Genomic DNA, 23,699 nt, shown 5'->3' with positions numbered 1-23,699 from the left:
AAGAGGAGCAATCAGAAGCCGATGTCCGAATAGCTCCGCCGGGGTGGGGGTCACTGGGGCTGAATAGCTGGCCCCCTTCCCTTCGCTGCTTTAGCCTCTGGAAGAGCACATTGGGAACCTCCTGGAAATGTCCCCCAGTGTGGATTTCACACACAGTTCACTGACTCCCAGAGACAACCATCTGTCCCACTGAGGAAAGCAGACCGTTCCGGGCCTGGCTTTCTGCATTCTTTTGGGAGCTCTCAAGATGTATGGTAGCCCTGAGTCCTACACGTCTGATCTGCATCTTTCACGACACGGCAGCCTAACTAAAGAGGCTAGGAAAGTGAATAGTACTCGTCGAAACATGTTGGAAAGATAGTGAAGTTCATTCACTAACTGCAGTTTAGCTGGGTTACTCAGTTCCAGTGAATAATTCTTATAGGCTAAGGTTTTACTATATTAGAATTTCATTGAGGAGTGGGTTTATGCACTCTTTCAAATATATTGAAATTATCCCATGAGGTTCAATTTAATTATTTTTACTTTCTCATAGAAATAATAAAAGCACATTAAAAATGCAGTAAGAAAAGTCCACATTCCTACCACAATTTACATATTACACAGCATTTGGGTGATTATTTGCCTTGAGCTTGTGTGTGTGTGTGTGTGTGTGTGAGAAACAGAGTTATAATTATATTATAGAAGCAATATTGCATCCCACTTTTTATGATTTTACATTATAAGCAATTCTCCAGTTTTTAAAGTCTTCATAAATAACACTTAAAGTGACTGAATCATGTCTTACTAATTAGGCCCCTAAATTTTGATCGTTTAGGTTGAAAGATCCTTAAAGAGTTGTTAGCATTTGAAATATATGGAATGGGAAATAAACATAGATGACTAAGAAAAGGAAATGTTCTTTTGTTCTTTTTTGGTACCTGTTTTTTCTCCAAGAGTAAAATTATCTCTAAATCTTGAAAAGTGTGAGACAGTTCTGTTACTTTATTAAAGGCATTCATAGAGATGGGTGTTTTACTTGGTGGGTAGTTCTGTAACACAATGTATTTAATCCAAAAGAATTCCAAATTACTTTTTAAAATCAGTCTTCCCTCACCACCTGGCCTTAGTTAAAAGCCTGATAAAAGTTCCTAACAGGTGCCTTGCTCCTGAGGAGATAATGTCACTGTAACATAGTGCTAACCTAGAGGTATGCATAGAGTATAGCGCAAAGAGAGAGTGCTCAGTCTAAGTTGCAGCCTTGAGAAGGATTCCTGGAGAGAATGGTTTCTTAAAGGAAGTGTAAGAGTGTAGAAGAGTGACCTGACAGAAATGTGGAAGGTCCCATAGTTAGAGGGACCAGCAGGTGTCATGGGCCCATTCTCAGATCAGTTGCTGCGTGGAGCTGGAGTGCTTGGTAGTCCCGTGACTGCCTCCATTGACCAGGGACCCAACCCTTATTAGATGATGGGCAAAGAGGCACTAGTCAGAAACAACAATAAAAACAACAAAAAGGAAAAACAAGTGGGCATAGTATAATCTGGGAGAGCAGAGAGGAAGGAACTTTTCCTAACTACTTAAGCATCCTTCAGAAATTCTGATACACATTTTTTGAGTGGCCATCCTAATATACTCCCTTGTCCCCTTGAAGTCTTATGAGTATGTTGCATCCCTCAGGCTTATTGAGGAGGAAAAAAAAAAAGTCGGCCACCATTGCTGTAGTTGAATCCATCAAGTATTTAAATGATTAGGATTGTGGTTTTTAAAATATTATTCATCTGGCCACAGTTGGTCAGTGAATTTAAAAAGGGAGGATAACGTCAACATAAAAAGCTTCTGCACAGCAAAGGAAGCAGCCAACAAAACTAAATGGCAACCTACAGAATGGGAGAAGATATTTGCAAACGGCATAGCCAATTAAGGGCTAGTAGCCAAAATATAGAAAGGACTTAGACAACTCAACACAAAAACCCCCACAAATAATTCAATTAAAAATGGGCAGAGACATGAATAGAAATTTTTCCAAAGAAGACATACAGGTGGCCAACAGGCACATGAAAAGATGCTCAACATTGCTCATCATCAGAGAAATGCAGATCAAAACCACAGTGAGATATCATCTCACACCTGTCAGAATGGCTAAAATAAAAAGCTCAAGAAACAACAGGTGCTGGTGAGGATGTGGAAGAAAAAGGAACCCTCTTATGCTGTTGGTGGGAATGCAAACTGTGTAGCCATTGTGGAAAACAGTATGGAGGTTCCTCAAAAAATTAAAAATCAAACTACCCTATGATCAGGTAATCGCATTACTGGGTATTTACCCAAAGAATACAAAATCACTGATTTGAAAGGGTATTTGCACCCCTGTGTTTATTGCAGCATTATTTATAAGAGCCAAATTATGGAAGCAGTCCAAGCGTCTATCAATAGATGAATGGGTAAAGAAGATATGGTATAGATATACAATAGAGTACTATTTAGCCATAAAAAGGAATGAAATCTTGCCATTTGCAACAACCGGAATATATCTAGAAAGTATTAATGCTAAGTGAAATAAGCACCAGAAAAAGACAAATACCATATGATTTCATTCATATGTGGGATTTAAGAAACAAAACAAATGAACAAAGGGAAAAAAAGAGACAAAGCAAAAACAGACTTTTAACTATAGAGAACAGACTGATGGTCACCAGAAGGGAGATAGGTGCAGGGGTGAAATAGGCGAAGGGGATTACGAGTATCCTTACCTTGATGAGCACTGAATAATATGTAAAATTGTTGAATCACTATGTTATAGAACTGGAATTTGTATAGCTCTGTATGGTAACTACACTGAAAATTAAAAGGGAGGATGAGACTGAGGCAGAGAGACCATTTAGTAGGCTCCTACCTGGACTGGAGACATGGTATGGGGATTAAGGAGGAGAGAAAGCAGTTCGAGAACTGCTTCCCCTTAGTGGGGAAAATTGGCAAGTGGGCTGATTTGGTGTGCTGGTAGAAGGATGAGAAGCAACCATGTTTGACTCCCGGGTTTTGGGTTGAAGTAAATGAGTGGTGAGGTCATTAACTGCAGTTTGGAGGAGAGGTCTGGCAGCAGTATCGTTTCAGATTAGTATCTCTTTTTCAGTGCTTTTGTGTTTCTTAGCTGGGGTTTCCTAGACACCATAGCCTGAGGCAAAGCGAACGTAATGGAGGGCTGCATTGGGAAGTGCAATCCCAGGGCAGTGAGAGTGAGGGGATAGCAAAGTGAGACAGGAGGAAGGCAAAGCACACGCAAGGTGATGTGTTACTGATCTGGCTACAACTTCATTAAGTGAGTTGTCTTCTAGACAGGCTTTAAAGAACTCTCCCTGGGCCTGGTGGTCATTCAGGAGCATAACTTTCTTCCATCTTCTATGTCTCTCAGGCATGGAGGTATTGTTTTACCTTCACCCTTGGACTGGGGCTAAGGGGCTACTCTGGGCAGCCCATGGGAAGCAGATCCCATGCCCCATAATGTGGTGAGTAGTATGAGTCGAGGAGTGGCTGGAGGAGCTGGAACCTCTGTGGTTTCTGTAGAGTCAGATTTGGGCAAACAGCTGAGGCCCAAGGGATTTATGGAGGTACAGGTGGCAGGGGTGGAGTGAAAATAGAGAGGCATGCTGGCAGAGTCCAAAGCACTTTCCCACAACTACTCTCAACCCTATTCTCTTTCCCTAGCTGCCCATTTGTAGTCTGAGAGTTTTATGATGCTCTGATTTTTACTACACTGTTTTATTTTTAGTACTGCTCGGGTTTTAATCTTAGATTTGTATTCTTCTAGTTTATGAGCCCAGTACCTCCATTCACATAATTTCTAGACTATGGGTTTAGTATAATTGTGTTCTTCTATTTTTTCTTAGTCTGTTTGGGCTGCCTAACAAAATACCACTTACTGGGTGGCTTCTTTCTCACAGTTTTGGAGGCTCGAAGTCCAAGAGCAGGGTGTCAGCATGGTCGGGTTGGGGGCCCTCTTTCAGGTTGCAGATCGCTGACTTCTCAGTGTATCCTCTCATGGCAAAGGAGATTCGTTGGGCCCCTTTTATAAGGGTATAATTCCCATTCATGAGGGCTCCACAATCATGACCCAATCATTTCCCAGAGGCCCCATTTCCTAGTACTATCATCTTGGACCATTAGGTTTTCACCATTTGAATTTTTGAGGGGAGGGACACACACATTCAGACTATAACAACTCTCGGGCTCACTACCTAGATGACAGAAAGACTTTCCTAAGGGTCAGATCCCAGAAAGTGCTTGATTTGTCTGTTCCCTTTGTATTCCTGTGCTCATCTCTGTAGCTTGCTTCCAAAACAGACAAGATAAACTAAATGTTTCAGTAAAGAAAGCTAAAGGCAATGCTTTAGAATAGACTCTTCTTTCTAAGGATGTCATAAACAGGGACACCTGGGTGGCTCTGTCAGTTAAGCGTCTGCCTTCGGCTCAGGTCATGATCCCAGGGTCCTGGGATCTAGTCCTGTATCAGGCTCCTTGCTCAGTGGGGAGCTGCTGCTCCCTGTGCCTCTGCCACTCCCCCAGCTTGTGTGCTTTCTCTCTCTCTCTCTCTGACAAATAAATAAAATCTTTTTTTTTAAAGGATGTCATAAACAGGGCATAAAAGGAGATATTTCTTTATGAATATGATGTCAGAATTTTTAAAGTTAATTTTGTAAGCTTTTTTTTGAATGTGTACTATATGGGAAGCTCTTAACTGAGTTTAAGGATATAGTGCTGACCAAAAAATGTCCCATTTCTGCTTTCATGGAATTTTCTCTCCAGTTGGGGCAGGGGCATGGCAGGCTTGGGCACAGGCAGGAGTCAAAGGGTGCCACGGATCCCTGTAAAATGACTGCTGACTCAGTGTTATCAGAGAGCAGTACATGTTGAAATGAGACAGCAGGATGGGGGTGGTGGGTAGCTCAGTCAGGGGGCCAGAGAAGCCTCCCATAGTAGTGAAGAGTCAGGATTCACAAAGTGAATGGGGAATGAGGACTGGTGGTTGCAGGAGGCTGTTTGTTCATTTGGCAAGTGTTTACTGAACACTAGCATGTGGTAGCACAGCCGTAGGTGTTGGGAATCCAGTTGTGAATAACCCAGGCAAAAAGTTCTGCCTCGTGAGAGTGGTTGGTAGTTTGGACCGGGATGGTGATGGCAGAGGAGGAGGAGAAAAGTGGCTTGATAGGAATAATATTTAGGAGTCAAAATTGATCATTCTTGGGGAAAGGACTGCGTTATAGCTGAGAGAGGCAGGTGTCAAGGAGACCCGTTTCTGGCATGCCAGATGGGTGGCATTTGTCACTGAGCGTGGGAACTGTGGTGTGGGGTAGCTTAGAGTGGGGAGGGACTATCCCCCTATATCTAATTGGACGTGCAGAGTTTGTCGTGACTTTGAGATGTCCGGGTGGTGATGTTAAAGGAGCAGTTGGGTACATGAGGCTGGAATTCAGAGGTCAGGTTTGGGGTGTGGAAATGCACTTGGCAGGTACCTGCATCAGGGGTCATGGCATTGGGCAAGAAGGAGATTGCTAATGGAACAGAAAAAAAGAACCAAGCTTTTAAACCTTTCTTTAAAACCTGTGTTTTTCAAAATCGGACAAAATTATATTGCATTTAATTAGCATGCGATTTCAGTCTGAATGCCCGTATACTCCGTGATGAAACAAAACTTATTTTTACCCTTGCCCTATGCAGATAGTTTATAGGTGAGAAGAGGAGATATTCAAGTTTTAATGAAGCAGTTATAGATCTAGGCACTATGATTTAAGATTCCAGGTTCACTGTTTAATAAGCCTTGGTATTTCCTTCCAAATGTGGAATTTACAGTCAAACCACCATTGTGAGAAACATCAGTGGTAGGTAAGTGCTGTATCTGTGAACTATCCCAAAAAGGCTGGTGAAATTAAATTGGCCTGCGTTTTCCCCAGTAATAGTTTCAAGGCAGGTAAAGATTCGCAGTAGAACAATGACCTAATGAATGTGAGCCAAGGAATAAGAATTAGAAATAAGAGACAAAAGGAATATGAACAAAACCTGTCACCCATGGGGCTCATCATTTTTTTTCCCTTTGTGTATTTCTAGAAGGGTTCCGGAAGGTTAATCTTCTGTTAACCACTTAAAAAAATATATTTTCCTAGTTTGTAATTATAATTAATTTACTTCTTTATTAAATGTTGACCTTTCTTGCTGGTTGAATTTCAGTTTTAATTGTCATCAGAAATCACTTAGAATATTCTTCTCTGAAACAGACCCTTGCTGACATTTTGTTTAATTTCTCAGTATTTGTGGGGAAAAGTAACATGAATGCAAATAAATTCTCATGCTTATTAATCTAATTTTTTAAATGTCCATGGAAGAACTAAATGTTCCTTTGAACATTAGTGAGAAAAGTTCTTCTTTTTTGTAGTGAATATTCTGGTTGGAATTAGAAATCTATTGGGAAGGGAACAGTGTTAGAAATAGAACACTGCTTATAGTTCATATTTAAAATGTGCACACAGCGTTTTTTTCCCTTTAGCTTTATTGCATGTATAGGTTTTAAGTTAGATATACTTTGAAAATAAGTGAAATTTTGATTCGGTGTTGATTTTTTTCTTTATAAAAATAACTTCAAATAAGCTCTCCCCTACCCCATCCACTCCACTTGATTGTTGGCGTATTTTCTTCTTTTTTGTTTTTTAAGATTTTATTTATTTATTTGACAGAGACAGCCAGCGAGAGAGGGAACACAAGCAGGGGGAGTGGGAGAGGAAGAAGCAGGCTCCTAGCGGAGGAGCCTGATGTGGGGCTCGATCCCATAACGCCGGGATCACACCCTGAGCCGAAGGCAGACGCTTAACCGCTGTGCCACCCAGGTGCCCCGGCATATTTTCTTCTGGTTAGTTTGTTCAAAGCTTCCTTTTACTCTACCTACAGATAAACTACAGATAAAAATAACAGAATAACAGAATCCAGCAAAAAAAAAAAATGTAGACATTTTTATAGTGGTATAAATTTATCTCTGGACTATTCTTTTTAGTTGTAAAGCAGGTTGCCCAATGAAAGTGACTGCTCTTTTTGTTTTTTAATGAAATAAAGTTGTTATTTGGGCTACCTCTGTGGTCAACGGCCTGGTTCTTTATTTCTGGTTTCACCTACTTCATAACAGAACTCAGGAGTATACTCAGCATATTTGCTTCCATCCTGGTGTGTTCTCTGTTTACCATTCTTCTTTTCTAATGGGAATCTCTAGATGTGTAGTCAGAGTCTAATAAAGGCAAAGAATATGGATTTATGGGTGATATATCATTTCTTTCCTCTCTGTTTTCCATTTAATTATTTTCCCGAACGAGAGGAAAGGTGGGGGTGAAGAGTGGAAGGCTTTGGGGCCAAGTGGAATTCTTTTTTTTTTGGCTAAGAGTGTGGCAAGTATCAGAAAAGTCCAGTGGTGTGAGACCTTTTCTCTAGCACAGTCTCTGGTCCAGAATGGGAGAGAGATGCTCAGTAAGTCAAGTCTAGAACATTCCTTTCTCTTAAGTTTTTTTCCTTTCTTTTAGATTTATACTTCATTCAAGACACAAGCGGACAGTCTGAGTAAGGCCAATATTTCCAATTCTCACCCGTTTTTATTCTGCTCTGTCATTTATGAATTTGCTAGAACACTTGGGTTATTCCATGAGTCCTCTCCTGGTCTTTCCCAGTAGCCAATTATATGTTTACTTCAACCGTTAAGGAAAAGAAGAGTTCTAGGGTAGTAGTTATTTCAAATTGGTGCTCTTTGACTCTTCCCAGTAGCCTGAGCTCAGTGGACTCAAAGCCGGTCTTTAGAGTGGGTACAGTATGCTGGGACTTGGAGTGGTCAGAGGTCTTTGATGGGAGCCATGAGAAGCTTGAGCCCGGTCCTGTGCTGGGCCCATTTGTTGATACAGCCCACAGCCTGGATAGTTGAATGCTCACCTTCTTCTCCGTGGGTGGAGTATGTTATAAATGGTTATTGCATTTTAAAGGTTATTTATTTATTTATTTATTTGAGAGAGAGCACACACGAGCGGAGTGAGGGGCAGAGGGAGAGCGAGAAGCAGGCTCTCCACTGAGCAGGGAACTCGATGTGGGGCTCGATCCAGGACCCTGAGATCATGACCTGAGCTGAAGACAGATGCTTAACCAACTGAGCCACCTGGGCGCCTGGTTATTGCATTTTAAGCATCACTGGAGTGCACAGCTTTGTTTTTGGGGCTGGTAGGTTTTAAAGAAGATAGGCTTTAGCCTGCATGCTCAAGGACTTTTATACAGGAAATAGGTGACACACTAATAAAGATCAGTGTTGATTTAATGTGGAAAAAAAAATCTCTACAAAAACCAAAAGTAAATAAGGAAATATATTTTGCCCTTTTATTTTAACACTAGAGAGGAAATCCTTTTTGTAAGTTTGGTGTCTCTTCCTTTGTCTGTTTACTTGTCTGTACATGTGTACGTACAAGTACACATACACATATGTATAGTGTACAGACATATGCACATCTATGTACATCTCTCGTAGTGGGACTATGTTGTATGTCATTCTGCAAGTTGATTTTTTTCACTCAGTGTATGATGAATTATCTCTGGTATCACTATTATAGATTAGTTTAATGTTTGTGATTATTATTTTATAATCCACTTCTATCTAGTTTATTTAATTCTCCAAAACCACCCTGTAGTGTGGATACTATAAGAAAAGAAAATTACTGCCTTTTTTGGCTTGGGTATCTGGGTTAATGTTAGCCTCGTAAATGAGTTTGGAAGTGTTCCTTTCTCTTTGGTTTTTGGGCAGAGTTTGAGAAGGATTGGTGTTAATTCTTTAACTGTTTGGTAGAATTTCCCAGTGAAGTCATAGTCCTGGGCTAAAAAGTCCTGGACTTCTATTTTTTGGGAGGTTTTTGATTACTGATTGAATCTCCTCGCTCATTATTGGTCTGTTACTTTGTGATTCAGTCTTCATAAGTTGTATGTTTCTAAGGAATTTATCCTTTTCTTCTAAGTTATCTAATTTGTTGGCATGTAATTGTTTAGTTTCCTCATCCTTAAAAAAGAATTTTAGTGATAGTAGTCTCATAGAGTTGCTGTGAAATTTTAAAAAGCTGATTTACATTCAAAAAGCTTAAGACATTCTTTGACATTGTACTTCCTGACAAAACTCAGGAGAAAAGAATTTAGTCTCTCTCTTTTTTAAAAAAAGATTTTATTTATTTATTTGACAGAGAGCACAAGCAGGGGGAGCAGCAGGCAGAGGGAGAGGGAGAAGCAGGCTCCCCACTGAGCAGGGAGCCCAATGTGGGGCTTGATCCCGGGACCCTGGGATCATGACCTGAGCCAAAGGCAGACGCTTAACGAATGAGCCACCCAGGTGCCCCAGGAATTTATTCTTTTTAAGAGTACCACAGATGAAGTTTGAAGAGAGGATCGATGCAGCAAGAATAGGAGTTGCGGGAATCTGAGTCACCTGCTCATGTTACCTAGCTGTGCCCTTGGGATCGGTCAGGCGCGATTTCACATATACGACTTCTGCTTAAGGTTGAAGTGCTCTGTGCACACCCAGCTTCGTGGCTTCGGAAGATCAGTCAACACCAAATTCACGTGGAGCGCTCTTGGTGCATAACTTCGTTCTAAAATCCTAAGGTCTGTGTTGTGATTCACCTAGAGCAGGCCTGTCAGATGCCATACAGAATCCCTATCTGACACAGAGACTTAAAACACCAGTGAGTCTGGGTCGTCTAGCCCAAGTGGCAGAGCGGCTGCCATGGCCATGCACTCAAACCTCAAATGTCCCACTCAAACCTGGCAGATTTTCAAGCAACTTGGTAAATGGGTTAGAATAACATACTCATAAAGGTATATGATGCCTTCAAAATTTGAAAAAGCCTACTAAGAGGTGGGCTTATTTTTTAGTGATAGGGAGAGCCAGCTATCACCTTGGAAGAGATATTTTGACATAGTACAAGTCTCCTAGAAAATGTACAAATATGGCAGGCCTTTGAAGTTTTGTAGGAATCTTTCCCCACCCTTAAGCACATGCGTATCTCACCAAGGTTTGTCGAGTAGGTACTGTTTATTCTTCACTCAGCATTAATGGAAAGCATGGCATTCTGTGGAATGGGGAGACAAGTGGGGTCCCTGTGGACTAGATCATGACAGTGTGCTGGAGAATCGATAGCTCTGGGTTAGGCCAGTAGGGTGCCAGCTGGAGGCAAACTGCTCAGGTGTTCTTTGCTAACACATATAGAGAAAAAAAAACACAACAGTTTGCCAGATCAATAGCTATGTGCCAGATGCCGGGGAATGTGTTGATTTGCTCCAGCAATGAAGGCACATCTGGTACAGCATCTGCTTTCTACAAAATCCATCTGTTTTCTATAAGGCCAGATATGCAAGTTGAATGTGGATGTGCTGGAATGATCACCTTCATCCTTCAAGTCCTTGATGGTGATCCTAATTTCTGCAATCTCTGCAGGAAGGGAGTTTTTTTGTTTGACTCTTTTCATAGGTAGAGACAGTACTAGGGGTTTGCACTTGACTTTTTTTTCTTTTTTTTTAAACCGTTGTAGCCCTTACACATCAAGGAACCAGTGAGAGACTCTTCGCATTGCTATGTCTGTTCCAACTCCATATTTCAGAAAATAATGAGGGCATGAGTTGTGGGATAAGTGAGAGTTGGAACTGAACCTAAACTCCATTAGTCATATGATTTCCATAAGCCTCTACTCTGAATGGTGTAACATGGTACCATTTTGGGTCTTCAGGAAAGAGTGCCAGTTCAGAGCCATATTGGACAATCCTACAAAATTCTGATTATTTTCTCTTCCCCAGTGTGTAGTCACTCTGGGAATGGGCTGCAGGTTTTTTGAGGAAGACTGGGAGGAAGATTTATAGTACAGATTTTTGGCTGTGTAGCAAGGTCCTTCCGCAAGGGCACCTGGCTTCCTTTTACTCAAGGGACTCTAGGTCTGTGTACTGGCTCAAGTTGGGGAATTGATCGAGGGGCTGCTACTTTCTGTTTTATTGACTTGATGCTTATAAGTATCAAGTAGGACTTGATAAGCTTCTAATTAGTTCTCTCTTAGAGTCCCCATGATCAGACACCCACAGGATTGGATTTTGGTTTAGTTTTCAGAAACCTCATCTCTGGGGTTGTAGCAGATGGAAGTTTCTTTCATAGTGGTAAATGAAGCTTTTCGGTTTTTCGGTTTTTCGCAAATCCTTGAGTCTGGAATTTAAAGTTCTCCATTTACTTTTTTCCTTCCTTTGGAAATGCAAATTCTGGGACCCACCCCAGGCTATAGAACTAGTGACTCAGGGGTTGGGATTCCACAGTCTGTGGCTTAACAGCTACTCCAGGTGATTCTAATGAAGCGTGAGCTTAGAGAACCACTGATGCAGAGCACCTTCAGAATTCTCAGAGAAAATTATTTTCCTTGGATAATTCTAAACCAAGACAATTAAGGGACAGAATAATGACTTAATTCAAACATACAGGGACTCAAAAGTTACCTCCCTTGTATTCTTCCTTTGAAAGCAATTGGACAAACAGTTCTTGGGAAAGAAGGAAGTAAACAAAGGAAGCAGTGAAGTGGAAGACAGAGAGCCTAGGAAATGTGGAAGCCAAGAGCCAGAGGCAGAAAGGAGGATTTCTAGGATGGTAGTAAAGGGATGTCTCAGGCTGCCTTCTGTGTAGCAGACCCAGAAAGTAACTGCTCCAGGGAGGGTTAGGAGGACAAAAGCTATGACTCTAAGATAAAAATGCAGTTGATAAATTTGACCTTCCAAAATAAAACACTTGTAGGTATAAAATCTGTCTCGCAGAGCAGGTAAAAAAATAACTGATGGTTATTTTTAAAAATTGAAAATAAGAATAAGTAAATTATTAATTCTAGGAAATCCAAAATTTATACATGATAGGAAAATATTCTCTTGGCTTATCAGCAAATGTCAACATTAATGTCCATTGTAATTCAAATTTTCAAATAAGATTTTGGTAGTATGAAGGGAGGAGAGAGAAGTTGGAGGTGCTGTGACATCTAAACTCATCTATCCTAATAGGAAGTCAAGATTTAATATATAATATTGACAATCAAAAAGTAGCAATAGCTTCATATTATTTAGATATATAAAGAATAAGTACTTGAAAGACCTTTAAAATAATTAAAAATGGCCACCTCAAAAAATGGTAATGGATTGTTGAAGGGTGGTACGGGGTTCGACTATTACTTAAAAAATCGTTTGATTATTTTAGGGGTGTCTGGGTGGCTCAGTTGGTTAAGCGTCCAACTCTTGGTTTTGGCTCAGGTCATGATCTCAGGGTCATGGGATTGAGTTCGGATTTGGGCTCCATGCTCAGCGGGGAGTCTGCTGGAGATTCTGTCTCCCCCTCTCCATCTGTCTCCCCCCGCCCCGCATGAGTGTGAATGCTCTCTCTCTCTCAAATAAATAAATCTTTAAAAAAATCATTTGATTATTTAAAAAAATTATGTGCATATATCATATAAATAAATATTAAAATGAGTAAAGAAGAAATTCCCTGATCTCACAAAACGTAGCGCACATCAATTTTCTGTACTGGGCTGTGTGTAAAGCATAGCAGTCAAAGGGAACTATGAGATTAATAAAAGCAGTCTGTGCCTTCTAGGCGAATATAATCTTTGCAGAGAATAAAACAAGTATGTAAAGCCCCAGAGTAGCACGTTAAGACGAGAGTATACCACAACCTCCACTGCCCATTCTAGCCACTGACACTGCAGTAATTGTGACATTCTGGCACAGTCCAAACATAAAACACTTTACTCATATCATTAACCTAATTAGCCCAGTTTCTGTGTTTGTTCCTGGAGATGCCTTAAGAAAAGGGCAAGAATCGTAAATCCAATTACTTCTTCCGTAAGTGAGTTTTCCCTGTGCACATACATGTGCGGTATGTGTATATCCACACATGCACACATTCACACAGAATTTTAAGTTTTTCTTATTTGGAAAATGTGGTAAGATTTTCCACCAAATGGCAAAAAAAGACTAGTTTAGATTAGGCTTAACATTAGGACGGTCATGCAATATTATCGAACTACACTAATTTTCTAGTTCTCATGTTGCTACTGCCTCATTTCCTTTGGAAATGCAAATTTTATTTTATTTTTTGGAAATGCAAATTTTGACTATAAAACTTTTATTTAGTCTAATATAAAATTCAGAAGAAACTTCAGGTCATAATACTATTTGATGGAAGTCCTGGAGGAAAGAATCTTTTAACATGGTTACTGTGAGCATTCAAAGCACTGCTTTGGTTATTATGCTTCCCAGTAAGAAAAGGAAGAAGGCCAGAGAATATTTACATTTACATTGTGGTGAGCCAGGAGTATAATGAATGAGGAACGCTGTATAGATACCAGGGCAAAGGCATTATTAAGTCCATGCATGCTGTGTTCCTTGATATTATAAATTCTGGTTCTTTTCCTTAATGTTTAATTACAAAATTGCCTTTGCTTAATTCCTTTGTAGATTCGTTATATATTAGAGAAATTGACCATTTATATTTAATAGGCACCGAAAAGCTGATTTAGAAGCCCTATGTGCATGGGTTGGGCTTGAGAGTGGATGGGCTTCACTATACAAGGTGATTGGGCACCAAGCTGGCATTTTTCCTGGGTACTACCCAGTGTTAGAATCTAGAAATTTTTCCTCTAAGGCTTTTTAGTGACTGAAATACATGAACATTTTAGCCCTGCATGGGTAGCATGTGTCAGGCTGCTGGCACTTTGGGAACTGGGTAGAGAAGGTGTCTAGGTTCTCCTGTGAACTGTGCAGACATTCAGTCAATCTCCCTGTTTCAGCCCTGCACTCAGTCTCAAGTTTATGGTCATTAGACTCAGTTGTGCCACAGACTTGGGCTGCTGGAATGGGAGAGTGTGCTTTCATGTGGTTGCTCAGAGGAGGGGCGATCTGGGCATGGAGTGGAGTTCTCGTGGCTCTGGAGATAGATTTTCAGTCAGTTTAACAGTTTTTAGTGCCACCTACACTTTCTTTGGGAACTGGTACCTTCCAATCCAGAGCCTCCCTACAGGGTGTGTCTGCTGCTTCTAAGCATATTTTCCTGGAAATAGTGAGGATAACGAGTTTTCTGTTCTGTTCTGTGCAGTCAGCTACTCCATCTGCTTTTTGTCTGACAACACTTTAAAAAATTCCTTATCTGTTGATGTGTTTTTCATTCATACCTTTTGCCCTTTGGTATTGTGCATTTTGTTTAAAAAAATCCCTTTACTGTCATTTCAGTATGATTTTGAGATGCAGGGTCTGTGGTCGGTCTGCCCTTTTTAACCAGAAGTCTGAACCATTTTTTCATTGCTGTCTCTCTAGTGCCTGGCACATACTAGGTACTTAAATAAATATTTGATGAATGAATAATGGAATGAATTAAGTTAGAAGTTTTTATAGTAATGGGGGGCTTTGATGACAGAAAAATATTATGACTATATATGTTTATATAAAAACCTAAAAAGCATCTTTTAAATTGTGGTTTTGTTTTTGTTCCTCAATATGGTTGAGGAAACCAAGTGTTTCAAAGTGCGGCCATCAACAAAATGAAAATTCTCTCTACTGAATGGGAGAAAATATTTACAAATCATGTATCTGATAAGGAGTTAATATCCAAAATTTATAAAAAACTCATACAATTCAATAGCAAAAAGCCAAACAGTCCTAATAAAAACCAAGCAGAAGATCTGAACAGACATTTTCCCAAAGGAGACATCCAGATGGCCTACAGGTAAATGAACAGATGCTCTACATCACCTATCATCAGGGAAATGCAGATCAAAACTGGTGAGATATCACCTCACACCTGTTAGAATGGCTGTTATCAAAAAGACAAGAAATAAGTATAGGTAAGGATGTGGAGAAAAAGGAACCATCATGCGTTGTTGGTGGAAATCTTAAGTTGGTGCAGCCACGATAGAAATAGCGTGGAAATTCCTCACAAAATTAAAAATAGAACTGCCATATATTCAGCAGTTCCACTCTTGGGTATTTACCTGAAGAAGACAAAAACACTAACTCAGAAAGATCTAGCACCCGCATGTTCACTGCAGCATTATTTACAATAGCCAAGATATGGAAACAACATAAGTGTCCATTGATGCATGAATGGATAAAGAAATTGTGTATATAGATATACAATGGAATATTCATAAAAAGAATGCAATCTTGCTATTTACAACAACACGGATGGAGCTTGAGGGCATTATACTAATGAAACAAGTTAGATAAAGACAGATACTGTATGATCTGTCTTGTATGTGGAATCTAAAACAAACAACCAAAAAATAAGAAAAACCCAAGCTCATAGATACAAGAGAACAAGAGATTAGTGGTTGCCAGAGGCAGGGGGTGTAAGTGGGTGAAATGAGTGAAGGGGGTCAAAAGGTACAAACTTCCAGTAAGTCATGGGATATAATGTGGAGCATGGTGACTATGGTTAATAATACTGTATTACATATATGAAAGTTGCTAAGGGAGTAGATCTTAGAAATTCTCATCACAAGAAAAAAATTTCTTTGTAACTCTTTGGTGATGGATGTGAACTAGACTTATTGTGGTGATCATTTCTCAGCATATACAAATATCGAATATGTTGTACAAGTGAAACTAAATAAAGTTACATGTCAGTTATACCTCCGTGTGAAAAATAAATTATAAAGCGTGTACTACTTCAGGATGGAGGTATGTTTGTTTTACTTGGTCGAGCACAGTTATAGCTATTATGTTAGGCTTAAGATACACATTTGCCTATTTATAATTTTTCTTTAGGGATAGACTTGTATTGAAACTGATTGACGTAGCAGGCACAGTCTATTCTTATTTGAATGTATATTTAGGTAATTTCGTTTATTTATTTTTTATATTTAAGTAATTTTGAAGAGACTTATGGTGATGATGTTGTAAAACTTTCCAGCTACAACTGCCCCTTACCCATTGGACCTTGGTGGTTAATAAAGTTTGAGAATTAGTGGATTACTGTGACCTTGTTTAAGTATATTTTGCATTTTGAAGTGAACATGTGAAGATGGATAAAATCTAATAGGAACAAAGAACTTAAGCTATAAAAATGAGAGTAAATATTAAAATTAATATTTTGAACAAATAGGTTAGTATTCTCCTTATTCATAAAGGCAGCCCTGGACAACGAAGAGGGCATTGTAGAGAGATACAGTGTGGTAGAGAGCCTGTGATTTGGCTAGAGTGCTAGATCTTGGGTCTTGAAGATGGGACGCCTCTATCCTGCATACCCCAAGAAATGAACTTTTTGCATTTTCCCCTAAAATTGATGACTTAATTCTAAGTTCAAATAATGAGCAAATTACAGTGTTGTTTTAAACTTCCATGCATTTATTTTTTCTCCAATCTTTGAGATTTATAAAAGGAATCTACTCATAAATCCAAAGAGAGGTCTAATTAAAGAGGTTACCTCCCCAGTAAAGAAGGAAGAGCCCATGCACAAAAGTGGGTTAGTAAGATAGTAGATTAAGAAAGTCCCTTGTGGAAAATTCTAGGGTTGCAGAAATTGATAAGAAGTTGAGGGTAAGAATAAGAGAAAGGTAGTAAACTTCTGGAGCAAGATAACCAAATATCTTTGGGGTACCTGGCTGGGTCAGTTGGTAGAGCATGCATGATCACAGGGCTGTGAGTTTGAGCCCTACGTTGGGTATAGAGATTATTTAAAAATAAAGTCTTAAAAAAAAGATAACCAAATATTTTAAAAAGTTTTCTGTAATAGATTCTCCACACCTGAATGTTTTTCTGGTTATCTCCTTTAGAATCCTCATCTTTGTTATTTGTTTGACATCTTTTATCAAGTTGCTAACACACAATCAGGTTGGTTTTAGGGAGAAGAAATTGAGAAGATAAAATATATAAATCAGAAGTTAAAGAATGGAAATGGTTGGGCATGGGAAAGAAGACAGAATATGAAAAGCAAAGAGAGCTTTAGAAAAAGAATACTCTTGAAAATATGACCAAGACTTTTTACATATATTTTTTTTCCTCCTCTTGAATAAGTTCTCCAGTATGGTTGGTGTTGGGATTTCTGAGAAGAAACACACAAAAAGATAGAAAGCCAGAAACTTGTTTCAGACCTTCATAGAAAATAACTTAGTATCTACTTATATGGATGTTAGAACAAAAGTGTGTGATTATAATGCAATCAATAGGAAACTGAGTTTGGTGTTTTGTGCAAAATGGTTTTGTGTTAATGTAAAAATGGAATAAGAACCTGTACCAAAGAAATATTGAGAAAAATATTAGTACTTTCAGGAGAACCAGATAATAAAATCTGTATCAGTAGTGACTGTGGAAAGGCGATGCTGCTATCGGAAATTTAAAAGAAAAATTAACAGGAAGGTTATAACTTTTGCCTTTGAGGCAATAATACATTTTGATTCTCTTCATTTTCACTTTATATTAAAATGTCATGAAAATTCCATCATGGTTGACAAATATAAAACAGAACAACAGTATTTTAGTGCTGACTAGGCGAGAGACTTAAGTATTTTTCAAAAAACTGATCTTTCATGATGAAAGATAAGACATCAAATGTTATTTGCAAAGCCCATTTCTCATTGGCTTTTTGTGTTTTGGGCTTGTTTTCAGGCAAAAGGACTCCTGTGGAAGATGGAGCTCTTTGTCCGTTTTCCGGAAGGTGTGTCCAAGCGCATCAATGAAACATGATACTGCTGCTCTGTGTTGAAATGCTTGAAGAACACCCACATCTCTGCCAGAGCCTTCCATCCTGCTGACACCATGGTCTTCTCTGCAGTGTTGACTGCGTCCCATACTGGGGCAACCAACACAACATTTGTGGTCTACGAAAACACTTACATGAACATTACGGTCCCTCCACCGTTCCAACATCCTGGCATTGGCCCGCTGCTCAGATACAGCCTAGAAGCGATGGCTCCCACTGGAATGAGTTCCTTGACAGTGAATAACACAGCTGTACCCCCAACACCAGCAGTTGTTAAGAGCCTAAACTTGCCTCTCCAGATCATCCTCTCTGCTATAATGATATTTATTCTGTTTGTGTCTTTTCTTGGGAACTTGGTCGTTTGCCTGATGGTTTACCAGAAAGCTGCCATGCGCTCTGCAATTAACATCCTCCTTGCCAGCCTGGCATTTGCAGACATGTTGCTTGCAGTGCTGAACATGCCCTTCGCCTTGGTAACTATTCTTACTACAAGATGGATTTTTGGGAAATTCTTCTGTAGGGTATCTGCTATGTTTTTCTGGTTGTTTGTGATAGAGGGAGTGGCCATCCTGCTTATCATTAGCATTGATAGGTTCCTTATTATAGTCCAGAGGCAGGATAAGCTAAATCCATATAGGGCTAAGATTCTAATTGCAGTTTCTTGGGCGGCTTCCTTCTGTATAGCTTTTCCTTTGGCTGTAGGAAACCCTGACCTGCAGATCCCTTCCCGAGCCCCCCAGTGTGTGTTTGGGTATACAACCAATCCGGGTTACCAAGCTTACGTGATTTTGATTTCTCTAGTTTCTTTCTTCATACCCTTCCTGGTGATACTGTATTCGTTTATGGGCATACTCAACACCCTTCGGCACAATGCCTTGAGGATCCACAGCTACCCCGAGGGTATATGCCTCAGCCAGGCCAGCAAGCTGGGTCTCCTGAGTCTACAGAGACCCTTCCAGATGAGCATTGACATGGGCTTTAAAACGCGTGCCTTCACCACCATTTTGATTCTCTTTGCTGTCTTCATCGTCTGCTGGGCCCCATTCACCACTTACAGCCTTGTGGCAACATTCAATAAGCACTTTTACTATAAGCACAACTTTTTTGAGATTAGCACCTGGCTACTCTGGCTCTGCTACCTCAAGTCTGCATTGAACCCACTGATTTACTACTGGAGGATTAAGAAATTTCATGACGCCTGCCTGGACATGATGCCCAAGTCCTTCAAGTTCTTGCCACGTCTTCCTGGTCACACAAGGCGGCGGATACGTCCCAGTGCTGTCTATGTGTGTGGGGAACACCGGACAGTGGTGTGAATATTGGCACTGCTTGACATTTGGGGTGATGGTTGCTCTTTATCTGACTTTGAATTTTCTTTCACGTGGGTTCTCCAAGTATACCTTACTGGTTTATATAGGGTTTGTGCGTAAGGGTGTGTGTGTGCAGTGTAAAGAAAGAATGGTGATTAGTTATAGTTCTGTTACAAAGGATATACAGTAGGGAAGTGATCACAAATGTTACCTCCAGGGTTCAAGAGAAATCCTTGATTTAGGGTGGGGAGATGGTGTTTTGTTTCTTTGATTGATTTTGTTTTTGAAGCAGGAATCAAGATTGTGCTTTATTGAGCCTGCAGTTACATTGAATTGTAGGTGTTTTGTATGCTGCTAAGGTATGCTTAATTGAGTTTATCATTTTTTTTTTTCTGGAAGACATTGCTGCTTTTTGCCATCACATTGGAGCCAAAACCACGTAGATCTCAGTAGATAAATATTCACTTTTATTAAAAAAAATAACCCAAGGGGGTTAGTGACATTTTAAAGGTCATTAATATTTACTTTGGTGCACTTTAAGAAATAACGTACAAACTAATTCAGTCATGTTTTTCAGAATTGTTTTTATACGTGACATGTTGTGCTTTAGGGAACATTGCATTATTATTTCTAGGAAGATTTTAAAAAATGTTTTATCTGCATGTCCAGTTTTAAAGGAGAGAACATAAAAATGTGGACATTTTTCTAAGCACAATAGGGATTCTTCAGAGCAAAGTCGAGGAGACAGAGCATCCTTGCAAATTTAAATGGGATGCAGTGAGGGGGTAGCTGGTGTGGGCTGTGGTATTTCCTTTGACTCCAGGATTCTCACTGAGTCCAGTGGGGAGAAGGACCTACCACTTGTTGGACACCTACCATCTCCCAGGCCCTGTGCATCTTTATCCTCACAGCAATCCTGTGAGGTAGGTATTCTTTTTCTCTTTTTTTACGAAGAAAAAAAAGTCTCAGAGAGATGCAAATCCTGCCCAAGGTTAATGGTAGAGCTGGAATCCAAAAAAGTCTGTCAGAATCCTTAGACTGCTGTTCTGTGCCACGTAGACATATCATTCAGGTTTAAGTATTTCATAGTCAAGAAGGAACTCTGTAGCCTTTAATTTTTTTTTAGACTAAAACCTTCCTTTTAAAAGTAGCTTCACTTTTTTTATTACCAAAAAAATGTGAAAACATTACAGAAAGTGAGGAAAATAGAAAAAAAATCTCTCACAACCACCCTTTTACAGTGGAACTTAAAAATCTTAGACAAGGCTGTAAGGACATAAGGTGATTTTTTTTGGTTTGCAAAACAGGTGACTAACAACTATGGAGAAGTTAAATACAGCTGTATGTAGGTCTTGTCCTTGCAGGGTCAGAGGTTTCCAGTGGTCCAGCTGTTTCTAAATGTTGCCTAAGGGCTTGCCTGTAGCACAGCTGGAGTTTGTCAGTGTGCGCGAGTGTGTCTCCTACAAAGAAGCAAAGATAAGTCCTGGTCTGAGCATAGAGCAAGTTTTAAGAGGGCAGGTTTGGGCTTTCAAATTATTTTTCTCTTGCCTACCCCCCAGGTACATCCAGAGCCTTTGGTCCCCTTGCTCTGTGGCCACTGGCACACTTTATAAAACAGCTGACAGGATGGGGCTGCTGATGAAGGTCATAAGGGTAGAAAGTGTAGCCTTGTGACCACATCACGGGCTTTATAAATAGCTGAGATAACATGAATACTTTTTGGATTTTTATAGCATCTTTCAGCATTTTAGTGCTTTGTGAGCCATTGCGAAAAATGAGTCTCTGTTTCTTCAGTTTTACAACCACAGAGTTGGGTTAAATGAATCTTGACCAACCCTAATGTGCTTTCCTCCATTTGAGAGTAGAGATTTGTGAAGAACTCGGCTGACGTCAGCATCAATCTTTGGTCTCCAGTATTACTTCTTTGCAGTTTACTTATTAGCTGTTTCTCAAAATGGAATGTCTGCAGAGCCCACAGCACAGTGTCAGGAATTAGGACTTTGGAAGATTGATGCCATCGTGAAGGACCTGGGGAACCGCGCTCTTGAGGCAGTTGTGGTATTAGAACTCATTTTCCGGTTGAAGGGCTCTTTTGGGACTCAAAGCACTGACTCGGCACGTTGTTTTGGGATCAGCCTTTGCTGATAGTCACCTACCTCTTTGGTTTCTAATTTATATTATTCACAGGTTGAAATTGTTTTTGTCCGTTAGGGATCTTACGGAACATAAACACTGTAGTAGATACCTAGAAGCACCTGGGGGTGTATCATGCGTTCCATTTTCAATATAAACTGATTTCAAGCGGATATTAATAAGTCTATTTGAAATTAGACTTTCTCTGAGAAAAGTCAGCGTGATCTGTATTCATCTCCCATATTGGCCGTGGGCCTTGAGACTCTTTTTGTGATAGGCGTTGGGACTGAGCTTTGTTTTCTTTGTCCTTTCTTACGAGCGGTGCTCGGGTACTTGTGTGCTGCCTGGTAGGCAGTGCCTCATTGGGCGAGGGCGAGGGCGAGGACGAGGGCTCGGCGTACCTGCTGAGATGCTCCGTGAGAGAAGACCGCTTGGGCCTCAGTGGGAACTCTAGCACCACCACCCAACAGTGGTTCTCTCTATACTGGACACTGTTGATAGGGGGCAGTTCACAAATCAGTTTGAATGTGTTTGTTATGCATACATTTTGGAAGCTTTAAAAAAAAATGTACTCTGGTGTACCTTTGAAAAATTTAGGTGCAGAATCCTATTTTCCTGTTCCCCTGTATTTTCTTGAGGTGAAAAAAAACCACTACTAATTATTGCCGCTGACAGACATAATCAGAAATGTTTTTGTTTTCGTTTTCCTTCTGGCGAATAAGTACAAGGCATGAGAGAGATCACGAAATATCTGCGATCAAGGGAGAAAGTCAAAAGAAATCCCCAATAGTCTGGAGTCGTGATATTCAAATTTGAATAGAAATTTGTGTCTTAAGTATTCCCAGGGGAGCTTGTTAACAGTACAGAGGCCCGGGTTCCCCAGAGGGGTGCTCTGATTTCGTTGAGCGCTCTGATTCCCATGCAGGTCCCTGGGTCCCTGATCCTAAAGCAGGTGCTTCAAGAAGCACTCCTGTTGAAAATATACCTATTTTAAGATTGTCTGTTTTACACGAAAATGTTAGTGTTGGAAGCCATTATCTCCTAGAGCATGGGTAATCCACATTGAGCGGAAAATCTACACATGGTTCATGTGCCTGATTTGCTGCCACATGTGTTAGTGCTGGGTCTCGCCAGTGTGGGCTGTATATTCTCTCAGCTGGCAAAATTCTGATAGGCCATGCTGTCTCACGCTAGAGCAAAAGGAGTCATTTAGTATTTGAAAGTCATGACTTTCAAGAGTCTAGTTTCTCTAATATTTTCTTTTCTTCTAGAGAGATGTCTTTACTGTATATAATCTCTGGAAGAGAATGAGGGGAATGTAAAAATCATCGAATTTCCCGTTGCTCTGCTTATGCCAGTCGTGTTCAATGGAAGCATGAAGAAAATAAAATAATCTTTTTACTCTTTGTATAATTTCAGTTGCTGACAAAGATATTTAATTTGTTCTTAATCTTTGCTTTTGTTTACATGAAAATATTTATGTATATATCACAGAAAAATTTCTACTTGCTTGACATTTTATTCTACTATGGTTTTTAAGTTTAAAGGATGGCTTAATTCAAATTTATTTTCACAGCCATAGTCCTGCTAAACTGCCTTCATCAAAGACTCAGTTTTCAAATAATAAAAATATCAAAGCACATGTTTGTTATTACAGGTAAATGGTAATACTTTTCTTAGCTATATATTGGTACTAGTCCTTTGTAATTAAAATTAACTTATTTTACAATAGTACCTGACCTCTATGGAAAAAAAAAACCACTTTGAATTTTGGGTTGTAATTCAAGAATAAAAAAGTATGGTTATTTGTGCATATTGTTATTACAACCAGGAAAAGAGCTCCCAATAAGAAAATGAATAAATATTTAACATTTCTAAAAGTGGAGTTTTTTTTTTTAAAGGACTGCTTCATCTTATCTTAGAAAGATTTGTCATGAGTAATACTTTCTGTTAAATTAAAATCTGAATTGAGTTTCAAATCCTGCTTCCTTTGGGTTTTTATTTTCAAATTAGCTCTCAAAGCCTGTGTGTATATAATTATATTCTAGTTTTAGAAGTTCTCAGAGAAGTTAAAGATGAGATGAAACTTGGCAAAAGACCACTAGTATTAAGAAACGGTTTTAAGGAATTCTCTCTAGGAGAATTATGGAAATTTTACTGCTGAAATTATTTAAAATTGGATTGTCACTTGGCAAAGCCGTGACAGTGTCTGCTCCTATTTTGACAAAATGATTTCAGATCGCACTTCCATTTGTAAAACCTAAGTCCTTTCTGAAATCCACTTTTAAATCTATAGGAAATATCAATTATTTGTATATGAGTTTCAGCTTCTTGCCAATTAGATAGGAGGGTTTTATTTTCTCTTCTTTTTAACTTCCATGCTGTAGTTAAACATATTTCTTTTTAACTTACAAAAGAAGATTGCCATTGAATCTACATTTTATAGGTTTTTTTTTCTGAAATGGGAAGAAAGATATAGCAAAATAGAGGAACATGTTGAATTAAAAACATTTTCATATCTA

General features: G+C 39.5%; 1 protein-coding gene across 2 annotated transcripts in view; it reads left to right on the top strand.

The window, feature by feature from the left end:
* GPR63 (G protein-coupled receptor 63) overlaps positions 1-23,057 on the top strand; it is a 52,647-nt gene extending 29,590 nt beyond the window's left edge. For both annotated transcript variants that reach the window (XM_034670846.1, XM_019808362.2), the window contains exon 2: positions 17,641-23,057. In XM_034670846.1, the coding sequence (XP_034526737.1) occupies positions 17,791-19,050 (1,260 nt within the window). In that variant the 5' untranslated portion in view covers positions 17,641-17,790 and the 3' untranslated portion in view covers positions 19,051-23,057. The remainder of the gene's footprint in view (positions 1-17,640) is intronic.
* Positions 23,058-23,699: the final 642 nt, after the last annotated feature.

The sequence above is a fragment of the Ailuropoda melanoleuca genome, chromosome 10, assembly GCF_002007445.2.
Source record: "Ailuropoda melanoleuca isolate Jingjing chromosome 10, ASM200744v2, whole genome shotgun sequence".
NCBI classification, from domain to species: domain Eukaryota; kingdom Metazoa; phylum Chordata; class Mammalia; order Carnivora; family Ursidae; genus Ailuropoda; species Ailuropoda melanoleuca.
The sequence above is the reverse complement of the archived record's forward strand: the minus strand, read 5'-3'. Positions and strand labels throughout refer to the sequence as shown.